This window comes from Triturus cristatus, chromosome 1_2 (assembly GCF_964204655.1).
Source record: "Triturus cristatus chromosome 1_2, aTriCri1.1, whole genome shotgun sequence".
Lineage (NCBI taxonomy): Eukaryota > Metazoa > Chordata > Amphibia > Caudata > Salamandridae > Triturus > Triturus cristatus.
Window position 1 is genome coordinate 396,881,319 of NC_140580.1, and position 27,258 is coordinate 396,908,576.

The window sequence follows — 27,258 nt, forward strand, 5'->3', positions numbered from 1 at the left end:
CGCTCCCAGCGGGACTGGGGGCCTGTGCTCGCTCTCTCCAGCCCAGCAATGCAGCTAGGGTTGGAGAGAGCTCTAGTGGGCATGGCGGTTTGGCGGGCCTGAGACATACAAATGAGGTAGGTTGAAAATTGCTACTCGTTATGATTGGAGGCCATCACAGAAATGGTGGCCTGCTGAGGCAGACAGACTACCATGTCTATGATTGCTTTTAAATAAAGCAAACCTTTTTAGGTCGAGCATTCAAGACCTCTTGTATATACTTTAGTATATACTTTAATATATATTTATGTGTATATGTACTTTGTGGGCTCTGGAGCTCAGCCCTAGAACTTGTCTGCTTCCGCTTAGGGACTTTGTTTCTGTTCAACCGCATCTATTTAACTGTCTTGATAGAAAACAACCAGCAGAGGTCAGTAAAATACCAGAATTGCTTTCTGCTGGGGGATTTCTTTTTTTTCTTTTTCTGGCAACTGCCTCTATTTAACTTTCTTGAAGAAAACGACCAGTAGAGGTCAGTAAAATACCAGAATCACTTTAGCAATCTCTAGATTCCAGTCCTTAGAAATTGTCTTCCACAAGCACCCATAGACAATAATATTTTTTTCAAATCTTGTATTTTCAGTGATATGACCACCGAAGGCCCTGCTTTTATATTTAAAAAAAAGCTTTGGACTATACAATTTTCCACTGAAAGGCAATATTTCTCTCAATGTGTTCCCATACCTGGTGTGTCACGCAGTTTGGTTCTTACTTTCACTCCATGTTAAAGAACAGTAGATGTTTCAGCACTGAGGATAATGCGCTGCTTAGCTAAATACATATCAATCAATCAGACATTTGTAGAGCGCAATACTCACCCGCGAGGGACTCAAGGCGCTAAGGTGGGGTTAGGGGGGGAGCTGCTACTGCTCGAACAGCCAGGTCTTGAGAAGTCTCCTGAAGGTCAGCAGGTCCTGGATCTGGCGAGGTGGATGGGGAGGGTGTTCCATGTCTTGGCGGTGAGGTGGGAGAACCATCTGCTGCCGGTGGTCATTCGGTGGATGCGTGGAACGGTGGTGAGGGCGAGGTCAGCGGAGCGAATCTGGTGGTTGGGGGTGTAGAAGGTGAGTCGTTTGTTGAAGTATGCTGGTCCGGCATCGTGGAGTGCTTTGTGAGCGTGGGTGAGGAGCTTGAAGGTGATCCTCTTGTTGATGAGGAGCCAATGCAGGTATCTCAGGTGGGCAGTGGTGTGGCTGTGGTGGGGGATGTCGTGGATGAGGCGTGCGGAGGCGTTCTGTATGCGTTGAAGTCTTTTCTGGAGTTTGGCCGTGATTCCCGCGTAGAGGGCATTGCTGTAGTCCAGCCTGCTGGTGACGAGGGCCTGGGTGACCGTCCTACTGGTTCCGGTGGGGATCCATCTGTAGATTTTGCGAAGCATGCGGAGGGTGTTGAAGCAGGAGGAGGAGATGGCGTTAATTTGCTGGGTCATTGACAGTGCTGAGAAAGGATGAACCCCAGATTGCGTGCGTGGTTGGTGGGTGTCGGCGCGGCTCCCAGCGAGGCTGGCCACCAAGAGTCGTCCCTGGTGGAGGGGTGGAGCCGAGGATGAGGACCTCTATCTTGTCTGAGTTAAGTTTCAGGCGACTGTTCTTCATCCATTCTGCAACGGCATTCATTCCTTCATGGAAGTTGGTTTTGGCGGTGGCGTAGTCCTTGGTGTGGGAGAGGATCAGCTGAGTGTCGTCGGCATATGAGACGATTTTGTGGTCGTGTGATTGGACGATGTTGGCGAGTGGTGTCATGTAGATGTTGAAGAGGGTCGGGCTGGGGGATGATCCTTGGGGTACGCCACAGGTGATCTTGGTGGCTTTGGATCGGAATGGGGAGACGGACTCTTTGGGTTCTGTCGGTGAGGAAGGAGGTGATCCAGTCCTGGGCTTTGTCATGGATTCCTGTGTTGTGGAGGCGTGTGTGTAGGGTGTGGCAGCAGACGGTGTCGCAGAGGGCTGAGAGGTCTAGGAGGATGAGGGCTGCGATTTCGCCGTTGTTCAGCAAGAGCCTGATGTCGTCAGTGGCGTCGATGAGGGCGGTTTCGGTGCTGTGGATGCTGCGGAATCCCGATTGGGACGAGTCCAGGGTGTTGGTCTCTTCGAGGAAGAGGGTCAGTTGTCTGTTGACAATGTTCTCGATGACTTTCGCTGGGAACGGGAGCAGGGAGATCGGCCGGAAGTTCTTGTGGTCCTTTGGGTCTGCCTTGGGTTTCTTGAGTAGGGCGTTGATCTCGGCGTGTTTCTAGCTCTCCGGGAAGGTGGCGGTCTCGAAGGAGCTGTTGAAGATCTTCCGGAGTTGGGGTGCAATGATGGAGCTTGCTTTGTTGAAGATGTGGTGAGGGCAGGGGTCTGACGGTGAGCCGGAGTGGATGGTTTTCATGGTTTTGATGGTGTCTTCATTGTTGACGTGGTTCCAGGAGAGCAGGAGGCTGGTGTGGCTTTGGGGCGGTGGGTCTGCAGTGTCAGCTACTGTCGGGGGGGTCTGAGTGATGAAGCTGTCGTGGATGTCTATGATCTTGCGGTGGAAGAAGGTGGCTAGAGATTCGCAGAGGTCCTGTGACGGTGAGATGTCGTTAGAGCTGGAGCTGGAGTTGACGAGTTCCTTCACGATGTTGAAGAGCTCTTTGCTGTTGTGTGCGTTGTTGTTAATGCGTTCCTTGAAGGAGGTCCTTTTGGCGGTTCGAATGAGTTGGTGGTGCCTGCGGCTGGCTTTCTTGAGGGCTGCATGGTTGTCCGGTGTCTGTTCGTGGTGGCACTTCTTCTCGAGTCTTCGGCAGGTCTGCTTGGATGCTTGGAGGTCGGTGGTGAACCAGATGGCTCTTCTCTCGGTGCGTTTGTTTGAGGGTTTCTTGATCAGGGCGAGGGTGTTGGCGCAGTCGTCGATCCACTGCCTGAGGTTATGGGCGACTGTGTCATTGTCGGCGTGGTCGGTTGGTGGGTCTCGGGTGGTGATTAGCTGGTTTTTGGTGACCTTGTTCCAGCTGCCGTGGGGCATTCATTGTGGGTGGTTGTATGCGGTGTCTTTCTTGAAGGAGAAGTGGATGCAGCGGTGGTCGGTCCAGTGGAGTTCGGTGGTGTGGCTGAAGGTGACGTGGTTGCTGGCGGAAAAGATGGGGTCGAGCGTGTGTCCGGCGGAGTGTGAGGGTGTCGTGACAAGCTGTTTGAGTCCAAGGTTGTCGAGGTTGTCGAGCAGTGTGGTGGAGCTGCTGTCGTTGGCGTTCTCGAGGTGGAAGTTCAGGTCTCCGAGGAGGATGTAGTCTGTGGAGGCCAGGGCGTGCGAGCTGACGATGTCGGTGATGGAGTCGCTGAACTGTGGCCGGGGCCGGCGGGGTCTGTAGACGAGGGTTCCTCTGTGTGTGGTGTTGGGATCGATGTGGATCTGGAAGTGCAGGTGATCGGCGGAGCTGAGCGTGTCTTCGGTGCTGGTCGATATTCTGAGGGTGTTCTTGTGGACGATGGTGATTCCTCCTCCTGGTTTGTTGGTCCGGTCCCTGCGGGTGATCTTGTAGCCATCCGGGATGGCTATGGCAACGTTGGGTGCCGATGAGATGTTCATCCAGGTCTTCGTCAGGAAGGCGACGTCTGGGAGGATGAGTCGAGCAGGTCCTAGAGTTCGACAGCATGCCTGTGAACGGAGCGGGTGTTGAGTAGTATGCATCTGAGATGGTTGAGGCCTGCCCTCTTGGGAGGGGCAGGTCGTGCTGGTGTACGCTGGGTGGTGAAGCTGCAGTTTCGGCAGGTGAAGGGTCCATGGATGTGCTTCGGGGTGGCCTGGAAGCAGGTAGATGAACGGCCGGTGTTGAGTGCGTGGAGGAGGTTGGCGTCGTAGTGGTGACGGGTGTTGTGGCACTCGCGGGGGCCAGGGGTCTGGCGCAGGGCACGGACGGGCGCCGACGAGCTTGCCTTCGGTGCGCCCGCTGCGCGCGGCCGCGATAAAAAGGGGAGGTGGGAGGGAGGAGCAGCTAAGAGGCAGGAGCGATTAGGCGAGCGAGGGGGGCGGGGCCGCATGGGACGCAGCGGAGGGAGACGAGAAGGCTTAAACGCTAGGAAGGGCTACAGGGGAAAAACGGGCCGAAAGCGAAATACAAAATGGGGTACAGTAGCAGAAAAACAAACTACAACAGTGTTATACAACAGCAGTAACAGAATGCAACAGTATAATACAACAGACACTGGTCCCTGGAAAGGTAAGTGGTTCGTATGTAATGAATATAGCCTCAATCAGTGCTATATTTATGCCAATATCCAGCCAGATAGAGGCACTTTTTAATATATACAGTAGTTAACAATGGAACAAAGTATGCAAGTCAAATAACAGTGGGATACAAGCCTGTATCCGAAGACCTACATATCAGACAAACAATTAAAGTACAAAAGGCTCAGGCAGTTTGCGGTTGTTTCAATCAGCTAATACTTAAATGGCGAAACAACTAATATGAAAAAGGTCACCTTCACACAAGATTATATACAAGAAATACTGAGTGTAAGGTTGACATCTGTGTCGACGGCATTTCGATCCTTATCTGTGGGATATCGGATCGTCATCAGGACTAACGAATAAAGTGCCTGTAAACAATTGCCTGTGATTTAACTGTATAGTATACATCATAAATACAGAAAGGGGAAAAAAAGGAGGGGGAAAGAAAAGAAAAATACATATTGTGTGATCAGTCAAGGATTTGACAGGGTAAAGAACGAGATAAGCTAAACAGAGTGTAATTAGAGCAGAGACTAGTGTCAGTTACGCGTGATGCCAAAAGGAACTGTTTGTCCAGTGAAATTATGAAGGCGCAAACGGAATAGTCAAGGCGCGGAGTGGCAAGTGCGTGAAGTTACGACTAAAGACAAAAGCAACTGATGGTGCACCTCCTTTTGTGGTTCAACTGAAATTGTTGTCATTTTTCATCTAAAACATTGTAAATCATTGTCTTGAACCTCAATATTCACTGTATATACTTGCTTACATCCACACCTTGCGCCGTTTTCGCTGATTGCACATTGTCACTTGCGTCGCCATTTTTTGTGTCACGTACACAATTGAGCACCAAGTCCAATTCGGGTTGTTCACGCAATTGTTTGCCTACAGTGCTGTTACAACTGTACCTTTTCAATTTTGATCTTAATTATATGATGCCATGTGCACATTTCAAAAATCTGCTCAGAGTCTCCCGTGTTCTTTTCGTGTAATGTATTGTACATGCATGTCTAACCGTCCTTCCAGTTGAGATACTGTTGCTTTGTTTCACGTACCTACCCAAATCTCAACGTGGTTTATGGGTTATACTTCTGTTGTTAAATACATGTTTTAAGTGCTGCTCATTTTCCTCAAAGGAAATGAGCTAAACAATTTTAAACACTGCCCACGATTCAACAAACACTTTTGTTACATTCATGGGGAATGGATCCCAAAGGGGCCCCATAGTTTTGCAAACTATTACCGCCTACATTGAGGTGTCAGAAAATGTTCAATGTTTTGAGACCAGAGTTTGTTCACAAAATATTGATACAAAAGATACTGACTAAGTATTTGGAAGGTAGCCTATAACACCCCCGTCCAGATATCGAAAGGTATCCATTCGTAATCCAATTTTGGGAGTGAGAGAACATTTTCTACTGCCAATAGAGGATTTATAGATGAGAATGATCATTTTAAAGTTCGCCAATCCAGAATTGGAGTGTTTGCAACTGTTAAATTGCTTAAGACATCTAGCCGTAGTTGATTGCGCTTGAATTGGCAGTGGCCAAATGGCTAATAGCTATTGGTTTGATACACTTGAGGGCCCATCGCTTACTATCTGATGTTATAAAATGGAAGCAGGCAGTATGCAAGTTAAGGAAACTACAATGATAGACACAAATGATGAGAAGGAAAAATCCTGATATGACACTTAGCTCTGACTTCCCCAATGTACCCCTTACATGCATGGATATGGATAATAGGGGGACTTATAGTGCTATTGAATGGTATTACAACAAGCAACAGGATGATACAAGGAATGCTTGAATTCATATCATCCACTGATGATTGCTTGTGGCACATTTCAGATCATCATTTTTCACCCACTATATCACTCTAGACAGAGACTTTACAAATCTTTCTTGGCCCTGCTCCAATAGGAACATTTCAAACTGAACTGCCAGATCGGGTACCACACAAGCAACCTCAGACCAGTTCAGAGGGGGCCCAGCCTGGCAATTGTAGCTGGAGTGTTCCAATTAGAGCAGCACTAAAGCTGATTTGCATATGGCTGGTTTCTGTCTGAAGTAGAATGGGGGCACAAAATAAAGAATTGGAATGTGGCCCGACTAACTACCAGTGAGTAAGATTAATGCAAGACTTCCACCCATCACTTTTCCTTTTGACTCGAATATTTCACAACATATCTGTCAAGATTTATGTGTATTTAAGCTAATGATACCCTTTGCAGGCATTTGTAATGTTTGCAGGAAAGTGTTGCCGCTTGAACATATACTAAAATTGCTCAGAGCATTCAAGCATTTATGTACACGCCTATTGTTTGAGGGTAGGGGAGTGCTTTTTTCACATGCTTCCAAACTAAAATAAAAATATATGCAAATTGTAATATATTAGGATTAATGATAACAGATGATGAGCTATTCATTCTGTAGGAAGAGGCGGAATCCGTGTCCTTTTTGACGTGTCACCTCATATATTGTTCTTTCAGAGATTGCAATCTTGCCCATGATTAACATAATCACTATGCCATTTAATGGGGTTAATATGGTGAAATTATTAAAAATATCATGAAAACATATTTCTTAAAACATGTCTCACACCAACAAATAATCGTGGATCTCCATATTTTCTATTTTTATCTCACAGATTGGAAATATCTATGAAATGAGAATGATGATGGACTTCAATGGGAATAATAGGGGATATGCCTTTGTAACATTCTTCAATAAACAAGAAGCCAAAAACGCAATCAAGCAACTGAATAATTATGAAATTAGGTAAGAGCTTTTCCAATAATAATGGCAATACAGATCAATTTACTTTAGGTCTTTAAAATAACAATAAAATGTACTTGTTTTTATTATTACTATTTTTAGTTCCATTAATTCAAGCAAAACAGGTGTAACACTGGCGGTCTGCTCATTTCATTGTTATAGTGAAATTGTAGCAAATTTTCTGGAACTGATTTACAAGCCCTGTGCTCCGTCAGAATGTCACTTTTTGTGACGTTCCGGTGGCGCACAGGGCTTAGGCATATTTACACGACCACGTTAAACCCACCCTGAGTGCCTTTTCATGGCCATGTAGATATGGAGTAAGGCAATGCAGTGCAAGTTGCTGCATTGCATCACACTACGATGGGGAGGCGTGCCATGGGTGTTAAGGTGGTGACACCCATGGCATTTGACACATTCCCAGATTTACAACAAGTTGTAAACCTGGGAATGTGTCAAGAGGTGTCAAGAATATTATTTCTCCTCGTTTTTTCCTCTTTCTATGTGTGCTGCATTCAAACAACATAAACACCAGTGAGTGCTCAGCAGTGAGGGTTGTCTAGATGGCTGAGTTAGCCGCAACCACTGTAAGGAACACTGGCATCCTCTGACCTTGAAATCTGCCCAGGGATCCAAGAGAGAGGTGGAGATGACATTCAACATTTTTGGGTGGATTCCCCCTTGCTGCCCACTTCTAAATGACACCCCTGATCCGAAATATTCTTGTATTCAACTAACCTAAGGGCAGAAAGTGAAAGGCTATTGTAATTAATCAACAGTTTCTCACATAAACTAGTGCTGTTGTCATACTGATTTCCTGGGAAAATGCATTAAGTGCTGTGCATGCTCGAACGTATGGTGTAGCACTGTCCCAATCAACTCCCTATAGAAATTGAATACAAATGCAGAAGACATGATAATGTTTCTCCATTTACATATTGGGAATAAGGCTAAAGAAGTCTGAATTACTCCTTTTAGGTCACTTTCTTTTGAGGGACTCAATCATCACATTTCCTGACTCAAGTCAGGACAAAGGTTGACCCTTCCAGATTACTGTCATAGGGGTGGCAGCTGGATAGAAATTAAAGATACTGGCTAATCAAAAAGAAGATCTTGAAACTTCTCATTTCTCCCCTTGAAATACATTTAAAAAACTGAACTAAAATAATAATTCAAGTTTTATATGAACAATACAAAAGTATTGCAAACCACTGTTACTGTCACTATGCTGTCAACCTATATCTTCATGCTGTGTATAGGTGGGTCAACGAACCTTCCTAAAAGCTTGGTCTTAAGATTTTAGGTGCCATATGCGCTTGCTTATTGTTTTCACCTTTGCATATTGAGGGCAGATGTGTTTAGAATCTGATAGTATTGGAAAGAAACAGAGTATTTTGCCCCATGCTATCTGTTGTTTACAGAAATAGGTAACTTTGTGTGGAACTTATCCTGTGTGGAGACACTATGCTCGATTCATCATCAACTGGCCCTGAGGTTTGAGTCTTCACTAGGGTTTGTTCTCTGGATACATTTCTCTTACTTATGCAACCTACTAATAACTTCTTGCTGCTCTGTTTAAGACCATTGAGGAAGATAGCTATTTTGTGGGGAAGTGCTCACAATCTGCCAAATGTAAGCACTAAATGCAGGGTTAGTATACCATACAAGTTACAAAATGATTTGTCCCCATTGCAGGCACAAGTTATTTTCTGCACCGGTGGCGAGGGCAGCTTTGAAAAGTGGACTAGCAGTTTATTACCATTCAATGCAGAGAGATGACATCACATTAAGATGGAGATAAAGACCCCCTGCATCCAGGAGCAAACTGTGTCTGCACACACCAGCAGCAGGATGCTTGGAGAGTACCTGGCATCCTGGTGCCTCCCTTCCTAAAGGGTACCCTCCAGGTGGCACTCTGACAAGGGGCCATTTCAGCTGCAGCACAAAATCAGTGAGCCTCTTGTCAGCCTGTTTACCTCTGCACCCACATCCATGAAATGGTGCGAGGCAAGGCCAATGGTGTTTCACTAAGTTGCATGGATCACACCCCCAAGCAATGAATAAAGATCACCCTTAAAATCGAAACTGTGCACCTCCATGATACATATTACAGACGAGGCCGCACAATTGTTCCAGAGGCCCTTCTATAGTGCCCCAGGGACAAAAAATAGCCACACCCATAGTTACACTCCTGGTGCTTTCTTTAATTTATCCCTTGATGTTGGAAGAAGTAGTATTTAGGAGCTTGAATTTCTTTAGTCCATGAAACAGAACTAGATTTGAATATAGTCACTTACACCAAACTACATGAATCCTGAATGGTGCTACAATGAAAATGCAACATAGCTGGTAATGGATCTCACATTGCCATGTGGTACAGGCATACCTAACAATGTGGGTTCTTTTCCATGACAATCATAAATATATTTGGTAGTCACACAAGCATTACTTGCACATCTGGATATTGAACAGATGGGGTTAACCAAAGCACTGTGAAATGGATCTTAGAACACCCACACTGACGAGTCATGCTGGCACTGATAGGTCTAGCATGAGCCAGACACAAACAGCCGTCTCATAACTAAGTCTGGATGTTGAACTCCTCTCCGCTTGCAGATTTTGCGGAGTTTTCCGCATTTCGGATTACGCGGAGCTCGCGGGGTTCCGAAAAACTCTGCTCCACATAGTGGAGCAGAGTTTTTTCCCTTGCTTGCGTTCATCAATGTCAAGTTGGAGAGTGCAAGCAAGGACAATCCACCTCCCGGCGAGATTTCTCAACACCGGCGGTCAGATTTCTCATTGCGAGTGGTCGCGTATGCTTGCGACCGCTCGCGTTCAGAAACAGTTCGTTCGCATTGAGAAAACTGCAGCTCGAGCAAAAATCTACTTGATCACTGTTCATGGTGCCGTTCGCGATGATTGCACAGTGTGGACAAGCACCTGGCACTGAAAATCACCGCAAACGGCATTTATCTAATGAAACATTGCCGATTTGTTTTGCACTTCGCAGAGTTCCCCGTAGAGGAACTCCACAAACTCCGCCCAGGCTTACAAACATATGGCATGGGCCTGCTTTAGAGTATAGCGGGCGGGTACTGTGTTACAAACGTGACAGGTATTCCATCAACTTATTACATAATAATATAATATGCTTTCAATAAGGTGGACAAGATCCTAGATGCACCTGAAATAATGTGAACGGGATATACATTATGTTTGTGATGGAGTACCCATTCGCCAAACTCTCAATTCATTAATTTATCTGCAGCACTGAGGTACACAATAACATCCATCAGCCAGGCACAGAGGCTGTAGTGTTAGCATAGGCATGTGAATTGTATAGATTATCAAGTGAGGCTGGAGGGGGTATCAGTATGAACAAAGTCTGCCGTAACATCCCGATACTCGGAATACCAACTGTAAGGTGCCATTGAGTGTTTAGACAATCGTACCAAAATAAACTGATACAGCTATGGGCAATGAAAATCTTTGTATTTTGTGTGAATGTCTAGAGAGCAAGTCATCGATGCATTTAGTGATGAGCCTTGGCAGGAATTCAGTAAAATGGTGCCTGTGGAACATTGTGATTCATCCTTGTATCATTGGAACGATCAATTCAATGAGTAGTATTGAGTTGGAGAGAAATGCCAACTGTGTTTTGTTGGTGGAGACAATTCAGTTTGTGGTGTCTGCTATTTCAATAGATATTGTTGTTAATAGCATGGTAGGCTTTACTTCACAATCTGTATATCAAAGAAGCTTTATACTTCAGCTGTGTTAATAAATCTGTCGTTTCACCACCAGAAACGGGCGACTTCTTGGGGTATGTCCAAGTGTTGACAACTGCCGTCTTTTTGTTGGGGGAATTCCTAAAACAAAGAAACGTGAAGAAATACTGGTTGAGATGAAAAAAGTCACAGAGGGGGTACTGGATGTCATTGTCTACCCCAGTGCTGCAGATAAATCAAAGAATCGAGGGTTCGCATTTGTGGAATACGAAACTCATCGAGCTGCGGCAATGGCCAGGAGAAAGCTGCTACCAGGTATGACTCCTAATCTGTTACCTTCGCGATACGGTCAAGTCGGTGCCCTGTGATATGAAATTGTCTTAATGTAAATTAAAATAACACATTTCCAGTGTGCCAACCTTCAGCAAACTATTGTCTAATTTTTGTTTGTATTATCATGAACTTAATGTGTAAAACACCATTACATCCAATAATCCCTGCACAACAAAGTTATACACTGGTTGAGACACGTAAGAGGATGTAGATCTATCATCAGAGAGGATATTGTTAGGGTAAGGAGGCTTTCTCGTGTGGATGCTGACACTGATTGCATAGAGATTACGTTTAGGGATCCCGACTTAGCTGAAAATTTACTCCTGCTCGAGTACAGAACTTCACCACCAGTTTACTCTTCCATTCAGATCCGTAAGCTCCCTATTTGGAATTCCCACAGAGAGGGCGAGGACTCTGGCCTAAGACAAGTTGATTGACCATCAAACACAACTACAGTTCCCCCATTACACACATCTCCACTCCATCTTGCCATGGGCCCATCTTCAAACAGCATTCCATTGTTCTATTCGCCCTTAAATGTCCGGGGAAAAGCTACCGCTAGCTTGACGATAGAGGTGAACCCTCAAATCACCTTACCTGCTGCTATAGGGGCCCCTTCCACGCCATCCTCTATGGGTGATATCAAGCTACTATCATGGAATATTGCAGGCTTAAGGAGGAATCTTACAGACCCTGTTTGGAGTGATTTCATCGATAACTTCGATGTTATCCTCTTCCAGGAAACCTGGAGCCTAGCCCCCCTGCATAGGACAGGATTCTCTACCTTTTTCGTTCCCGCGATTAGATCCACACGAGGTCGACCTTCCGGGGGTCTTTTAATCTGGATCAGCATTAGTTTGAACTGGACAGTTAAACGGCACTCAATCATATCCCAGGACCTTTTGCATATTTCCATCAAAGGGGTAGCCCAGCAGCCCTCCCTTGAAATATTCAATATTTATGCTAGGGGTACTCCTGGGGGGCAAGTAAGTCCAACTATCTCAGCTCTTGAGTCGGAACTCTCTTCAATTTCCCCCAAGGCGGGTGTCATAGTTGCCGGGGACCTAAATTGCACTTTCGAGCCCCTGAGCTGCGATGACATTCTGGGTTTTAGTGACATTGATTCCAAACAAGGTATACCCCAACTAACCCTTCCACCATTGAAGAACTGGACCAAAAGAGCTGTGCAAATAAATGCTCTAACCCTGGAGTTTAACTTGAGGGAAACAAATGGCCGTACAAATTCAGACGGCTTAGGTGCCCCTACATTTATGAGAACTAGAGCCCCCTCACGCATTGATTATATCCTTCTGAGCATTGACATCTGGCCAGATTTGGTTGACATGATAGTGGTTGATAGGTCTGAGAGCGACCATAATCCTCTGTCTTTACAACTCAGGAGGGACTTGGCCACCATTCTTACCGAGCACTCGGATGAACAGAGGCCTGGGGCTAGAGAGGTCGCCCTAACAAACTGTAATAGACGACTCAAGTGGCCTAGGGGGGCAAAGCGTGAGTTTGACCTAGGTAAAATCAGATCCCTAGTTAAAGATGGTATTGCAGCAATGGACCTACTCACCAGGCACCACTCGAAGACCCTCCCTACTGTTGATCCCCTAAAAATCTACCAACAAACGATAGGAAGGGTTGGAAATTTTTTTGTGGCAAAGGTGAAGGGGGATTCAAAGCAGCCCCCTCCAAAATCAGAAAATCCTTGGTTTTCACATGACTGTAGGGTCATGAGACAGTCGCTATCCCTAGCTATTAAATCCAAGGATCAATCACTCATCATTAACGCCCGGAAAATGTATTACAATACCATAAGGTTGGCAAAGCGCCTGTGGGATGAATCCCATTGGCAAGACTTAAAGGCCGCAGCCCTATTAAAAGATTCATCACACTTTTGGAATCTTGTAAACGCTGGTATGAGGGGTGGGGCTGATCCAATACCAAGCCACATAACGGGTTCCCAATGGTATTCACATTTTTCAAACCTCTATTCACTTTGTGATACAGTGGGCCGCGGGGAGCTGGAGCTTGCATCAGAGTATTCGGAAGCCACTGAGCAGGAGCCTGACTTTGCTCTGATTGAGGTCATCTCTGCAATAAACATGATTGCCCCGGGCAAAGCAGCTGGCCCTGACGGCATCCCAGGTGACTTACTGCTTCACGAAAAAGACCTTTGGGCCGAATTTATCCTGCGCTTTCTTAAAAACTTAGCCCTAGGGTGCCCAATTCCGGACTCCTGGAAGGGGGCGGAGGTGGTGGCCATATATAAGAAAGGCGATAGAGGGGACCCTGCCAACTACAGACCGATTAGTTTAATCGATGTAATTCAAAAAGTGGTTGGCAGAGTCCTCTTAACCAGGATCAAGGCTTGGATAGCCGAGGAGGACATCTTGAGTCATCTGCAGGCGGGTTTCAGGGAGGGAGTAGGTACCATTGACCAGGTCTTTAGATTTTGTACCATCTACTGGAAATCTGTGGTCATCGAAAAAGGCAGCCTTTATTTGGCGTTCATTGATTTAAAAACAGCCTTTGACCTGGTCCCACGAGTACAGCTGTGGCAGGTACTACTTGATTTGGGAATCCCTCCCCTAACCCTGAACCTCCTCAAACGCCTCCACACAGACAATTTCGCCAAAGTTAGGTGGGGTTTGCAGGGACAACTTACAGAGAGTATCTCAGTCGAGAAAGGAGTGCGACAGGGATGTGTTCTGGCACCGACCCTGTTCTCTCTCTATATAAATGGTGTGGCAGACCATTTGAGAGGCGAGAGGGTCGATGCTCCAACCCTGTGCGGGGCAAAAATATCTACCCTGCTCTTCGCCGACGATACTCTCTTGATTTCGAAAAGCCCCATGGGCTTACAAACACTGTTGTCCCGTTTTTCCCAGTTCTGCGACACCAGGGGGCTGAAAATAAATACATCTAAAACTAAGCTGATGGCGCTCTCCCCCTCAAAACATTTTAGGAATAACATCCACCTCAACGGCACCACACTTGAGTTAGTGGATGCTTTCGATTACCTTGGAGTGAGGGTCAACAACAAGCTCAAATGGGCCCCCCATCTTTCCAAAATGCTCCTCGCCCATAAAAGAGCTACAGGGGCAATATCGAAACACCAGTAGGCCAATAGCAGCGGCTGTTAAGGTTTATGAGGGGAAGGCACTGTCATCAGCCCTCTATGGGGCGGAACTGTGGGGCTTTGAAAACTTGACAGAGCTAATTAGATCTGAGAACAAGTTCTTTAGAGATCTAGTCTCTCTCCCCCTGTCTACCCCACTAGCTCCACTCCGCAGCGACTTTGGCAGATATAACATCAGCGACGTGGCTAGGCTGCGTCCCATTTTATTCTGGTCGAGGATTAGAAGGTCCCCCCAACTCCACCACTTTGCCTTAGCCCTAGATGAGTTATTAAACTTGGGAGCAGACCACAAGATCCCCTGGATAATAAATTTGAAAAAACAACTGCAGAAGATTGGTTTGGAAGAAGCGTGGGTGACCCAGGTCCCACCCCCCAAACTAATGCTAAAAAAAATCTACTGGGATTGTGTTATGGCCGAAAAATTAAGAAGCCAGGATGGTGTCCTCACTGTGCGTTTTTTAGATATGAAACCAGCTCCTAAATTGGAGCTTTTTCTGGATTTTATTGAATCACCGCACGACCGATCATTATACCTCAAGCTCCGGTATGGTACCCTTCCTCTCTATGATTTCCAATCTAGTTGGAACAAGGTAAATACGCACCCAACAGGTTGCCCTGGCTGTGCTTCGCCCACAGAGTCCATCGGCCACTTTATGTTTGCTTGCCAGGCATACAGGCAACCCAGACTAAGGTGGCTTAAACCTGTTTGTAAAAATCTGGGCATAAGGTCTGCAAGGGCAGCATTGCGCATTTTGACATACGACAAAACTGTCCCAAGTGTAATCTGCGGGACTGCCAAGTATTTTGGTTGGGCTTGGAGGTTAAGACGTAGGTTGCTTAAGGTGCATCATCTGCAAGAATACCATCCACCCACATGAATTTGCAACCTTTTTCTGCTTACAACACCAATGTTAGAGGTCATGTGAATATAATTTGAGCATATATGACTTTTTTATTCTTTTAATTTCATATGAATTTTAGTTGGTTGCTGTAGTATGGTCTATTTTAAAATGTTTTCATATACATTGTGATGAACTTTTTTATATACATTGTGATGAACTTTTATGACATTTTTTGCTAATGTCGAATAAAGTACTACAACAACATTACATCCAATAAGGTTTCCTAGGGAAATCACTAAACATGACAGATTGGTTTGAGTTTCAACAATTCTTTTTTAAGATTTTAGACTGATCACAATTCAAATATCATAGTGTCCATGTAAGCCAAACGTGTCCATTAAAGGGCACAACAGACAGCCACAATTCTTAACTTCTCTCCCTTCCCAACCATCTGCACCCCCCACCCTGACCTGCTTACATGTAACGTCATCCCTACATGTTCATCATTAGGAGGGTTACAGACACTTTCTCTGAACCTACTTGCCCAAACCACATAGTGCTATAATCACATTCAGGACAAGCAAGAGTGTGAATACTGTGGTTTTCTTTCAGCCATTAATACACCTATAGGTCACCCACCAGCAACAGCGCAATGCAACACAGCCCAATATTCCTATGCATTATGTATCGTTTCTGAATCCACCCCATATCTCCTGAAAATTCTCTTATTGATCATTTAGGCTGTATAACACCCTTTCATATGATACTACTTTATACATTTGTCACAACCACAACTGCTCGGTATCAGGGTCGTTGGTTCTTCAGTCTAAGTATACAAAGTTTTGCAGTTGCCATGGCTGTTGCAAACCATCTCTTTCAGTGATGTGTAATTTCTATGTCCTGGCTCGCCCTGTGTAGGAGGACTGCTTGACTTTTTTAGGGGTCCTTCTGAGTCTACTGTCTCTCACGTCAGTTGCCAAATCCACACCCAATAAGAGCCTAAGTATGGGCAGTCCCAGCAGAGGCGTACTATGTCACTTTTCTGGTGCACACATCTCCAGCACTTTGCCCCCGAAGGAGACCAACATCATGGAAAGCTTTTGGAGACCAGTGACATCTATGTAAGATTTTGTAATATCCCAGCGTCAGCCAGCCTTACCTGAGCTATTTAATATGTCATGGAATTATCTCGGACCAGTCGTCATCATGTCACAGTTATTTGTATGTCTTTCTTGACCCTGCAAATGTTTTTTGTTTCTCAGTTGATGCCAATTGCATCACATTGTTCTCAAATTAGCATTTCATTGTTCTTACAAATTAGAAGAAATACAAATATTTTATGTGAATTGCCTCCCAGTAAGATGCTGCATAGTAAACAACAACATAAAACAGTGTTCCAACATTGTCTCTTCTTAAAAGGTTGGGCTATAAGAAATCCCGCATTGTGAAAATAGCAAAAAATACAATGACCTCCGTGGTTCATTTTTTTTAAACATAGATGACTTGAACGGAGTGAAAGTGGTACGCTTTTTTTGTAAAAAGTGTGTGTTTCTTCTGAGGGTTATTTAAGTTCCTGTATCTCAGTAAACTCATAATCCAAGTCCATGATACATGTTGAAAAGTGATGCCATAAAAGAATTATTAGTTGTTTAATAACTTCAAAAATTAATTATTCTAAGGTTTTGCCGAATGAAGCCAAAGAAATAAGAGTGCAAATACAACATTTGAAATACATATCAACAAAACTGAGTCCGTGCCACAAAAAGTGTCCTGGGGGCACAACGGGCATGAGCGCACACTTTGTGCACCCCAGGGCACTTTGGTATTACAGAGGGGCCAAGGACACTTATGCATTCCCTTCTGTAATACTGATAGTGATGTTGCACATGTGCACCAGTGCTATTGTGAGAGGGGATTCCGTCATTTGCATGGAGGCATGGCCCGGTGTCAATGAGGGAATCTCTTTGTCTTTGCACCCGCGCCGTATTATGGATATAGGTGCAAAGGCAAAAAAGCCATCAGGAGGAGTACTGACAGTGCACCACAAAAAAGTGGCACACTATCAGTGCGTCACTAGAAGGCAGTACTCAGAAAGGGGAAAAGCGGTCCAATGGAGCCCTAGACACCAATCTGCAGGCAAGTGCAGTCACTCACTGCACCCGATCTGTGAGGTGATCTCTCTCTCCTCTTGAAAGTGCAGGCGGCTTGCCTCCTGCACAGTGACGAACGGACCAGCTTGTACCCAGCCGCTACGTATTTTACTTGAACGCGTTGCCTCTGGGCAGCTCGAGCTTGCAGCTGCCCTGAAGGTAGTATATTCACCATAATAAGGCTCACTTTCTCTGTTTGCACCTGGCGCACCAGGTGAAACGGTGGCGCAAAGAGAGAAAGTAGCCCTGTGAGTAATGCAGCCACAGGTCGCTAATTTAGAAGCACACAATCATATGTCCATGTGGGTTTAATTTGATACACAGTGCATCATCCTTGAAATGGAATGCCTGAAATAAGTGTATCATAGGAATTGCCCAATATGTTTGCAGGACAACAATGCAAGGTGTCTGCCTACTCTCAATCTACAGTCAAGCACTTTAGGCCTCATACATATCCCTAGAAGCAAATTTTGATAGCAAAGAGGCTATTAATAAGTCACAAAGAAAGCTTATTCGTAGATAACCATCTTAGCCTCACCTCCCTTATCAAAACCAACTACATCTTCCACACCAAACACCCCTCCAAATGGAAAAGCATCTTTCTCCATCACCTCCCCATAACATAATCTTGCAAAATCCCCTACGGCGTAAAATTGTCTACCACCCCCTCTGCCAACTTTCCAGGTGAAATTGACATCTCCATTTTCAAATCTGGAAATATCCTAATCCAAGCCTCCGAAAACCACCTCTCTATCTTTGAACGGCACTTTAGCACTTTGTCCTACCTTCTGTATACGCCTGCCCATATCCCTTCAACCTCTTCATCTCATGAAGTCCTCCCGTCCTCTAACCCCGTAATGACAACCCCTCCGCTCCCTGACATAGCTATAACCTTGGAAACCTCCCAACCTCTGACTCAAGGTCTCCTTGCCCCTCTAGAATCCTCTCCCCTGCCCGACATTCCTACTTCATACTCAGTTGACCAAACCCTCTCTCCTCTCACCTCACTTGTCTCTCCTCCTTCTCCTGACATTCCTACAGCACACCCGTTTGCCCCAACCCCCTCTCCTTCTCCTGACTTTTCCCCTCGCAACCATAATCACTCCCTCCTTCCCTCCCCTTCCTCCCAGCCCCTTCACACTAATCCCTCTATTGCCCTTCCACGGACTCTAATTGCTTGCAATCTACCTGACCACCACCCCCACAACCAAGTTGGCATCCCTCATCACTCGCCCTACACCCTCACTTCCTCTCATGACCGCTTCGCCACCCCCGTGGAGGCGGGCCTTCCCATTACATTCAGCCCCCAATCTTGCTTCCACAACACCCATCACGATCCACCACCGGGGTTTCCTCCACGTCCTCCCTCCAGACCCCCCTCCCCGGCTAAAATGATGCATACCCTTCTCCCCCCCATCCTCCCTGCCACCCTACTCTCATCGTTTCTAACCCAGTCCCTTCTCAATATTGAACTCCACCTCTCAATCCTGGCTTTGGAACTCTCATGCCTCAGACAAGACTTTAACTCCCTCTCCCTTAGCAATCACATCATTAACACTGACATCATTAGCTCCGCACAATCCACCACCTCCCTCCCTCAGCAAGGGAGTACTACAACTTGCGATACCTCTTAATGTGGACCTCCTCACGGTAACTATTCTCATAGCCCATCCCACGCCCCGAACCATCTCTCCTCTCCTTACACCCAGGAACTCAATATTGCCCCCCTGCCTATCTACAAGACGACCGACTCTCCCGCTCTCCGCTCAACTATTCCTGTGAATCTGGGGAAAGGCCGCCTCCCACACCCCCCAGTCTCGACCAGACCCCCTTCGCAAATCACTACCATCCATTCTTGCTCCCCCCCTAAAAACAACCCTAAACCCCTATGCTGCATGCTGGTCAATTGCCGATCGGCTGCCCGACATGCTTCAGAAATCTCTGCAACCATTCCTAATGAATCCATAGGCATAGCATTTCTCATGGAAACCTGGCTCAATGCCCACTCCTCCTCGATTCTTGACCTGCTCGCACCCCCGGGTTACTCCATTCTCAGAAAAGATAGACCTGACAAAATTGGAGGGAGCCTTGCCATTATCTACAAGAATGAACTTCAACTCTCACTTGTTCAGACCCCTGATCATCTTACTTTTGAATACATCGGTGCTGAACTCAGAGTACAGGGCTCCCCTCCTATCTGACTACATATTATCTACCATCCCCCTGGTGACCCCCTCCCCTTTGTGGAGGAACTGTCTGATCTCCTCATCCAATCCTCAATTTCCCACTCCAAAAACCTCTTCCTTGGAGACTTTAATCTCCACTGGAACAAAAAAGATGATTCTGCGGTAAACCTTCTCAATGACCTCCTCAACATTAATGACTTGATACAACTCTGCCATGCACCAACACATTTCAAAGGAGCAACGCTTGACGCCATCGTTACAAGCAAAGATTTGGCTTTCCTCTCCCGCATTGTACCCATTGATTGGTCCGACCATCACCTTATCCTCTTCACGATCTCCAGTGCCACGCCTTCCCCCACCCACAAAAGCATCAAACACAGGAAATTAACTAGAAATCTTCACCTCATTCCTCCAGGCCAGCTAGAGACTAAGATCAAAGCACTACTTCAGCTTACCCCTCCCTCCCAAAACGCAAACGACCTTGCTGAACATTACAACAAATCCATCATTGAAGTCCTGGACCAAATAGCCCCAGCCAAATTAAAACAAAAAAAAATAACCCAGCTAAATCCTGGTTTAATTCTGATCTCAACAATGAGGCTCTTAAGCTTAGGCTGACCGAACGTACATGGAGACAACCCTTCACCCTCTAATCTTGCTCTACTTAGAACTGCAAGGGCTAATTACAAAAAACACATCCTTAATGAAAAGTCCGCCTTCTTCCGTGCCCAACTTGACCGGGCTAAAAACAGACCCAAGGAACTTTTCAGCATTATTAAAAACCAAACAGCTTTTGCCCCACCTAAATTGATTGTAACTAGTGAGAGATGCGAAGAAATCGCGAACTTCTTCTCGGAAAAAATTGCCAAGATTGACCAGTCCTTTGCCTTAACCCCCCCTCCACATTGCTCTTCACCCACTTATGACATTTCCGCCAAACCCCACCTCGTCCCTACTCCCTGTCCAGACGCGGTTCCTCTCCCCCTCGCTGTTGTCAAGCCCAAACCCTACTCCACCAACCCCCAGCTCTAAAATAATGCATCTTGGCATAACGTCAGCCCAGTTACTGTGAATGATGTCCTCAGCATCATCACTAAGCTCAAACCTTCTTCTCATACCAGGGATCCTCTTCCTACTAACCTTGTTAAAGATTTAAAATACATCATTGCCCCACTTTGGACCACCATCATCAACGCCTCCTAGACCTCGGGCTGTGTTCCTGCTTCCCTCCAAATGTGGCAAATCACCCCCACCCTTAAAAATACTATAGCTGATCTTAATGACCTCAACAATCTGCGACCCATCTCCAACCTGCCTCTTCTTTCTAAGGCCCTTGAAAAATGTGCCCAGCTCCAACTGGACAAACACATCAACCTTTTGGACCCATTACAGTCAGGCTTTAGAAAGGGCTGTAGTACAGAAACTGCCATGCTCACCATTATGGATGACATCCACCACTCCCTTGACAAGGGGGAGACCTCCCTTCTCATTCACCTTGGCCTCTCTGCTGCCTTTGATACTGTTACCTACTCCAACTTACTCAACACGCTCAAAGATCGTTTTGGCTTTAATGGTCCTGTCCCCAAATGGTTCGCCTCCTTCTTCCAACACCGAACCCAACTCATTAAATTCAATGATTGCCTCTCTAAACCTATGCCTGTCTCCTTGGGTGTCCCCCAGGGTTCTATACTGTCTCCCGCTCTATTCAACCTCTTCATGGAACCCCTCACCCTCATTCTCAAACAAGCAAGAATTAATTGACACCTATATGCTGATGATACCCAACTTTGCTATAAGATTAAATCTCACGTGGACATTCTACACCTCAATGATACCCTGACTAAAATTCAAAGCTGGTTCCATCACAATCACCTCAAACGCAATCCTAAAAAAACTGAAATCATTCTTTTCTCACCCAAAAACAACAGGCTACCCATCCAACACTGGATCCCTGACCTTAAAGCTCTCAACTGCACTCTGTCCCTCTCTAACTCAGTTAAATCCCTTGGAATAAGCATTGACCAAAACCTCAGTCTTACTCCTCACATAAAAAACGCGGCGAAAGGAGCTCTCTTCACTCTTCAACACCTCAAGAAAATTAAACCCTTCATTCCCACTGATGACTTTAAACTAGTTGTGCAATCACTTGTTCTGACTAGATTGGACTATGGTAAGGCCATGCTAGCTGGTACACCGAAAGTCCGCCTAGCCCCAATTAAATCGGTTCTTAACCTTGCTGCCAGACTTATTTTCAATTGTAAGCAGTTTGATCACATCTCCCCTGTCCTCAAGAGTCTTAAATGGCTTCCCGTCGATGGCAGATCCATCTATAAGACCGCCTGCTATACGCACAAAGCCCTCCATCAACACACCCCATTGTTTCTCTCCGATAAACTCCACAAAACGGGCTGCTCTAGAACAATGAGGAGCACCAACTCCCTTGTCCTAGTGCCGCCCTTGCTAAACAAGATATCTACACAATCACGCTCTTTCTCCGGTAATGCACCTACCATCTGGAACTCATTCCCTAAAGACCTACGTTGCAATCCCTCCTACCTCAGCTTCAAAAATGACCTCAAGCTTCATCTTCTCATCAGATTCTGGGGGCCTTAAGCCTGTTCACCCAACACAGATCTTAATCCAACCCTGACTCTAGGAGGCTCCCTTGACTGAATGCCCGTACCACCCCCCCCCCTTTTCATTCATACCTAATTTACTACCTCCCCCCTCTATTTTCTTTTGTGGTTACCCCTCCCCCCTTCCTTCTATTACCTCTTCCATCATCCTCTTCAGCTCCACCCCATCTTCTTATCTGCCACCTCCCTCATCTCTTACCATCTTCACTTGTTTTATTACCCAACTCTTGTTATTGCCTAATGGTTTTCTTTATGTTTGACCACTTACAAGATTTGCAATGTTTATATTGCTATAACTGTTTTATATCTTTTATCTATGCATTCAAATGTGTACTTTGTAACTTTTTTATCGCCCAGCCCTTGTAAAGCGCTCTGATACCCTCGGGTCTAGCCAGCGCTATATAAAACCTTTTAAATAAATAAATAAAGAGGATGATAGTTTGCAATTAGAGGCCCAGGGAGTGGGAACTTTCTCCCTATACGTTTTGGGGAAAAGACAGGTTGGCCTTTAGAAAGGAATGAAAACATTCCAGTTCAAGATCCAAATTACTCTCATGTTTTTTATGCATGGTTGCTTTCAAGACACTATTTTTGGTCGCTCACTTATTCTTTTCTGACGCTGCTTCCAAGAGGCAATACAGTTGTGGTGTGCACTTCATAAATACATCTCATACTAAACCAGCCTATGGGTATGAACTATACAATCTCTAGAGATAGTCACCAAGCTCTGCTTCTCTGTCACAAATCAGCACGTATGATGATTCAAGGCGTAGGCACATCACCAGCAAGGGATATGCCGTTTATCTTTGCCTTGCTGTGGTGTTTTGCTGTGAGACAATCAAAACATGATTTATGCTGACTTGTTGGCTTGTTGTTCTAGTAATAGAACACAAGCAAACACCAACTTTCAATGGTGTCCAGGGAAATGAAGGTGCTGTTGATCATCTGCAGTATATGTAAATTAAGGAGGTGCTGCTGTGTTCTGTCAGGGTGGATATCTGTATATGTAAGTACCATTGGCTTCATATACAGCTCTGAAAATTAGGCTGCAATCTGTTTCTGTCTAACTTTGCAAGCAGACAACACTGGCTATTAGTTTTCAGTGAATGCAGAATTGGATTGGCATTAAACGTTTTCACTGCAAATATAGAGTTTTTATGGATAATTGTATCCTGATGAATTATGCAGGCAATGTAGCTTGATTAATACTGGGTGCGTCCAAACATAAATATTATTTCTAGGTGTGACAGAAATTAAGAAGCAAAAACTCAAATTGAAGAAGCACTTTTAACATTAAAACTTTCCTATTCCAAATAGCACCATCAAAGCCTCCGAAGTCCCAGTTAAAGCCTGTAGATAACCCAGCCTCCCACAGAAAAAAACAGCTAGAGAAAAGATAACACAAACACAACGAATAAGGAGAACACAAAAGGAGAGGAAAAAAATGATGGCCTATCAGGCCATAGTTTTTCTTGCAAAAGTGTTGTACTTTAAAACCATGTTTGAAATAAAAGATTTTAAACGATTTCTACATTGAATCGAATTTGTACAGCGAATTTATTGGATAATCTGTGTACAGCTCATCGAAAATGCCTGTATCTCTTATCTCCTCCATGCAGTGATACCCAGCAAATGACACACTGTTGCTGATCTACATTACCAATGAACAGTTTGTGAAGTCTGTATACATTAGAAATCGCTGTAAAATGTGTGCACTGCAAATTAAGGTCGCAGTACTTTGGCTTGCCTTCGGCTGCGGAGACCTTACTCTAAGCACCTGCATTGTCTGAATGTCTTTCATAGGCAGGATCCAGTTATGGGGCCATCCAATTGCAGTGGACTGGGCGGAGCCTGAGGTCGAAGTTGATGAAGATACAATGTCATCTGTTAAAATCCTGTATGTGAGGAACCTAATGTTGACTACTACGGAGGAGACCATTGAAAAGGAATTCAACAATATAAAACCAGGTATCGTAACTCTGTTGCCGTGCTGTACAAGACACGTCGTCCTAAAACAATATCAATGCTAATCATATGCACTTACTCAAAACCTAGTAGTGAGATTTCATGTTCATTTTTACAAAGAGATCAAGCATCAAGGTTATCCTAAAAAGTCCAAAGTGTGACTGCCTGGTATAACAACTTACAACTATTCCTTCAAGACGTGTCCTCTATGTCAGAGCTAAAATCATCTCTTAAGCCTGCAGTGTTCTTTGTGAGCAGAACCTAGATAACGTATCCATTGGCCGGCAACTGAATGTATTCTTTGATGATGTATCATCAGATCCAATGTATTTCTCTTTATAGTGTTATAAATTTATAGCATCATAAATATCAGAATGGCATACCAGGTTTTGTGGTTGGGATATGTGTACATGTGTGCCCTGATTGCTGCCAGGCCACAGTAATGGTATTTTTGCTCCTATTGCTGCCAATGCACTTGAGATGGAGATTGTATTAAAAAAAGGAGTGTGTTACAATAACACCAATCATTATGAAATATAAAGAGGGGGTCAAACTGTGTGTGCGAGTGAGAAAGTTCCTGGTATGATAGAGGGCTTTAGTTTCTTACCTGGCCTGATATCAGGATTTCCAGGGACAGGCAGGCCATATAGTTGCACAGGGTGCACGGTAGAGAGGATCCTTTCTTCAATGGAGGTGAGGGAGAGAAGGCATTGTGTCCACCTCCATAAAGAGCCTTTGTGACCTATATCCTGGAAAACTTCTCCTTTATCCACCTCCAATATCTTCCTCCATGTCTTCTTTAAATCATACTTTTACGCAAATGCATCGACAGAGTCTGTCACCTCCTGCCACAAGGCCTTCTTCTCTGCTCAACTGAGGGTGTACAGGGCAGACCATGTGGTTCTCTGCAGTGCTCTACAACAGAGGCAAATACAAGGTGTGTCTGCTCCTCAGCAAAGTTCCTCTTCCTTGCGAGTGGGGTTGGTTGGCTGAATTCTCACAGCTTTAGATGGTCTGTGGGTCTCATTCAGGTAGTAAAGTTGCACAGTTGAAGGGGAAAAGAGTAAAGTCCAGGGTGTGAGATGAATTTATATGTTTGTCAGATCTATGTTATTAAGGTCAGGTGAATTCTGTAGCCCTATGCTTTTTTCAGTCTCCATTAGAAAGATCTTAACTTGTATGGATGCATATAAAAACGAGTTATAATGTTAGTTGTAGTAGCTTAGCAGTCATACATTTTTGTCGTAAGAGTTTATACTAACTCATGAAGGGGGGGCAACTTGTGAATCCTAGTACTTGCCAAGCATTTCCACTCGAAATTGGTGAATTCCATCTGGTCAAATATCTCTGCCCATGCATAGGTGGAAATCTACATATGCAAAAATCTTGTTGATAGATTTAATTGGACAGAGAATATGCAATAACTATTGCACCAGACAAATACCCTTGTGCCAGATTTTATAGGATGTTGGAGTTATCAGGCCTTTTGTCCCCATTTTATTTTGGAGCTGTGTAATCACAAAGCCATGTAACTTTACTAAACCATGCAAGCCAACAGAAGGAGCTGTTTCTAGTAAATTTAATAATATATGCCCAATTTTCACAATGAAAAGTGAGTTTATATATATATATATATATATATATATATATATATATATATATATATATAGATAGAGAGAGAGAGAGAGAGAGAGAGAGAGAGAAAGAGAGAGAGAGAGATAGAGAGAGAGAGGGAGAGAGAGAGAGAAAGCGTGAAAGGGGCAGGCAATGGATGTTGTGGTAGGCGTTCCACCACAACACCTATTGATTTTGACGCTGCCCCATAGTTACAAGGGTGGCATAAATATAGGGCAGTACCAAAATTAAGACCAGGGTAAACCTGGTCTTACCCTGGCAAAATGAGGAGAAATGTTTTATAATTTTTTTGTTGCTTTATTTGTGCTGCACAAATAGAAACAGCAAAACGCCATTGATTGTATATGTGCAGCAAGGTGTCCCTTCCTACACATAAATAATCCTCCCTCTCAACGCTGGCACCCTTGCACTACGGTGCAAGGGTGCCTCAATTGGTGTTAAACTGCTAAATTTAGCGCCAGCTCTGGAGTAAAGCAGGACTGCACTGTATTATTATAAATACGGTATAGCCCTGCTTATCAAAAGTGGCAGAGCACAACATTAAGCCAACAAGGCTAACGCAGCACTTCGTTACTTCTTTTGTAAATATGCCCCACAGCATTTTATGTCATCATATGAATATGTCCTGAATTAGTAAAGATTTAGTGCTTATTTCTGTATGGTGAAATGCTTCTTTGTAAATAAAATAAGACCATCTGTAATTTTCAAGTATTGGTTGCTTGTCCTGTCTGCAAGCGTTTAAAGCATACACATCTTTGCTTTCAATGCCTTCCTCGCTGCTATCATGTCTTGAATAGGTAAAGACTTAGGGGGCCATTATTATAGCAGGCGGATCGCCACCACCCGTATGGTGGTGGCGATCCGCCCGCCAAAATCTCCCACCCGCATTACTTTTGCCCCCGCCACATTGGGATGGCGGGGGGACCCCGGCGGACGGGAAGACCGTCCGCCAGTTTTCCGTCAGTAGGCAATCCGCCTGATTGCCTACCTGGCGGAAAAGCCCAGGAATATGGTGGCGGTGGCTTGCAGGCACCACCATCCATATTATCATCGTGGCAGAAAATGGCCTTTCCATGGCGGAGACTCTGCCATGGAAAGGCGTGAGGTTTGGGCTTTGGGGGCCCGCTGCGGGCCGCCAGGGTGCTCGGGGGTGGGGGTTGCACATGGGGTTACCTGTGGACCCCCCTACATTTGCATGCACAAGGTGGCAGGCACCGCGCGGTGCCTGCCACGTTGTGCATTCAAATGCACAACATGCATTTTACACATTGCGGCGACCGCCCGCCGCAATGATTAAAATGCAGGATGCGCCCGCCAGGGCGCATCCTAATGCCACTAGCAGGACCCCCGCTACCATGGCCGGCGGTCCCGTTTCCCGATACGGTGGCGGGCGGACAAAGTCCACCCGCCATCGTAATAGGCCCCTTAGTGCTTACTTCTGTATGGTGGAATGCTTCTTTGTAAATAAAAATAAGACCATCTGTAATTTTCAAGATATGGTTGCTGGTTCTGTCTGCAAACATTTAAAGCATTCACATCTTTGCATTCTATGCCTTCCTCGCTGCTGAAAATTTTAGCAACATCTTGATTAATCCAAGCAAAGTTGCCATTCCCAATTCGCTCCTGTTAAAATG

At 45.2% G+C, this 27,258-nt stretch overlaps 1 protein-coding gene across 6 annotated transcripts in view; it reads left to right on the forward strand.

Moving 5' to 3' along the window:
- The window catches only part of A1CF (APOBEC1 complementation factor), a 176,470-nt gene that overhangs the window by 93,891 nt on the left and 55,321 nt on the right, over positions 1-27,258 (forward strand). For all 6 annotated transcript variants that reach the window (XM_085605377.1, XM_085605394.1, XM_085605415.1 and 3 more), the window contains 3 exons: positions 6,874-7,004; positions 10,806-11,044; positions 23,828-23,992. In XM_085605377.1, the coding sequence (XP_085461503.1) occupies positions 6,874-7,004; positions 10,806-11,044; positions 23,828-23,992 (535 nt within the window). The remainder of the gene's footprint in view (positions 1-6,873; positions 7,005-10,805; positions 11,045-23,827; positions 23,993-27,258) is intronic.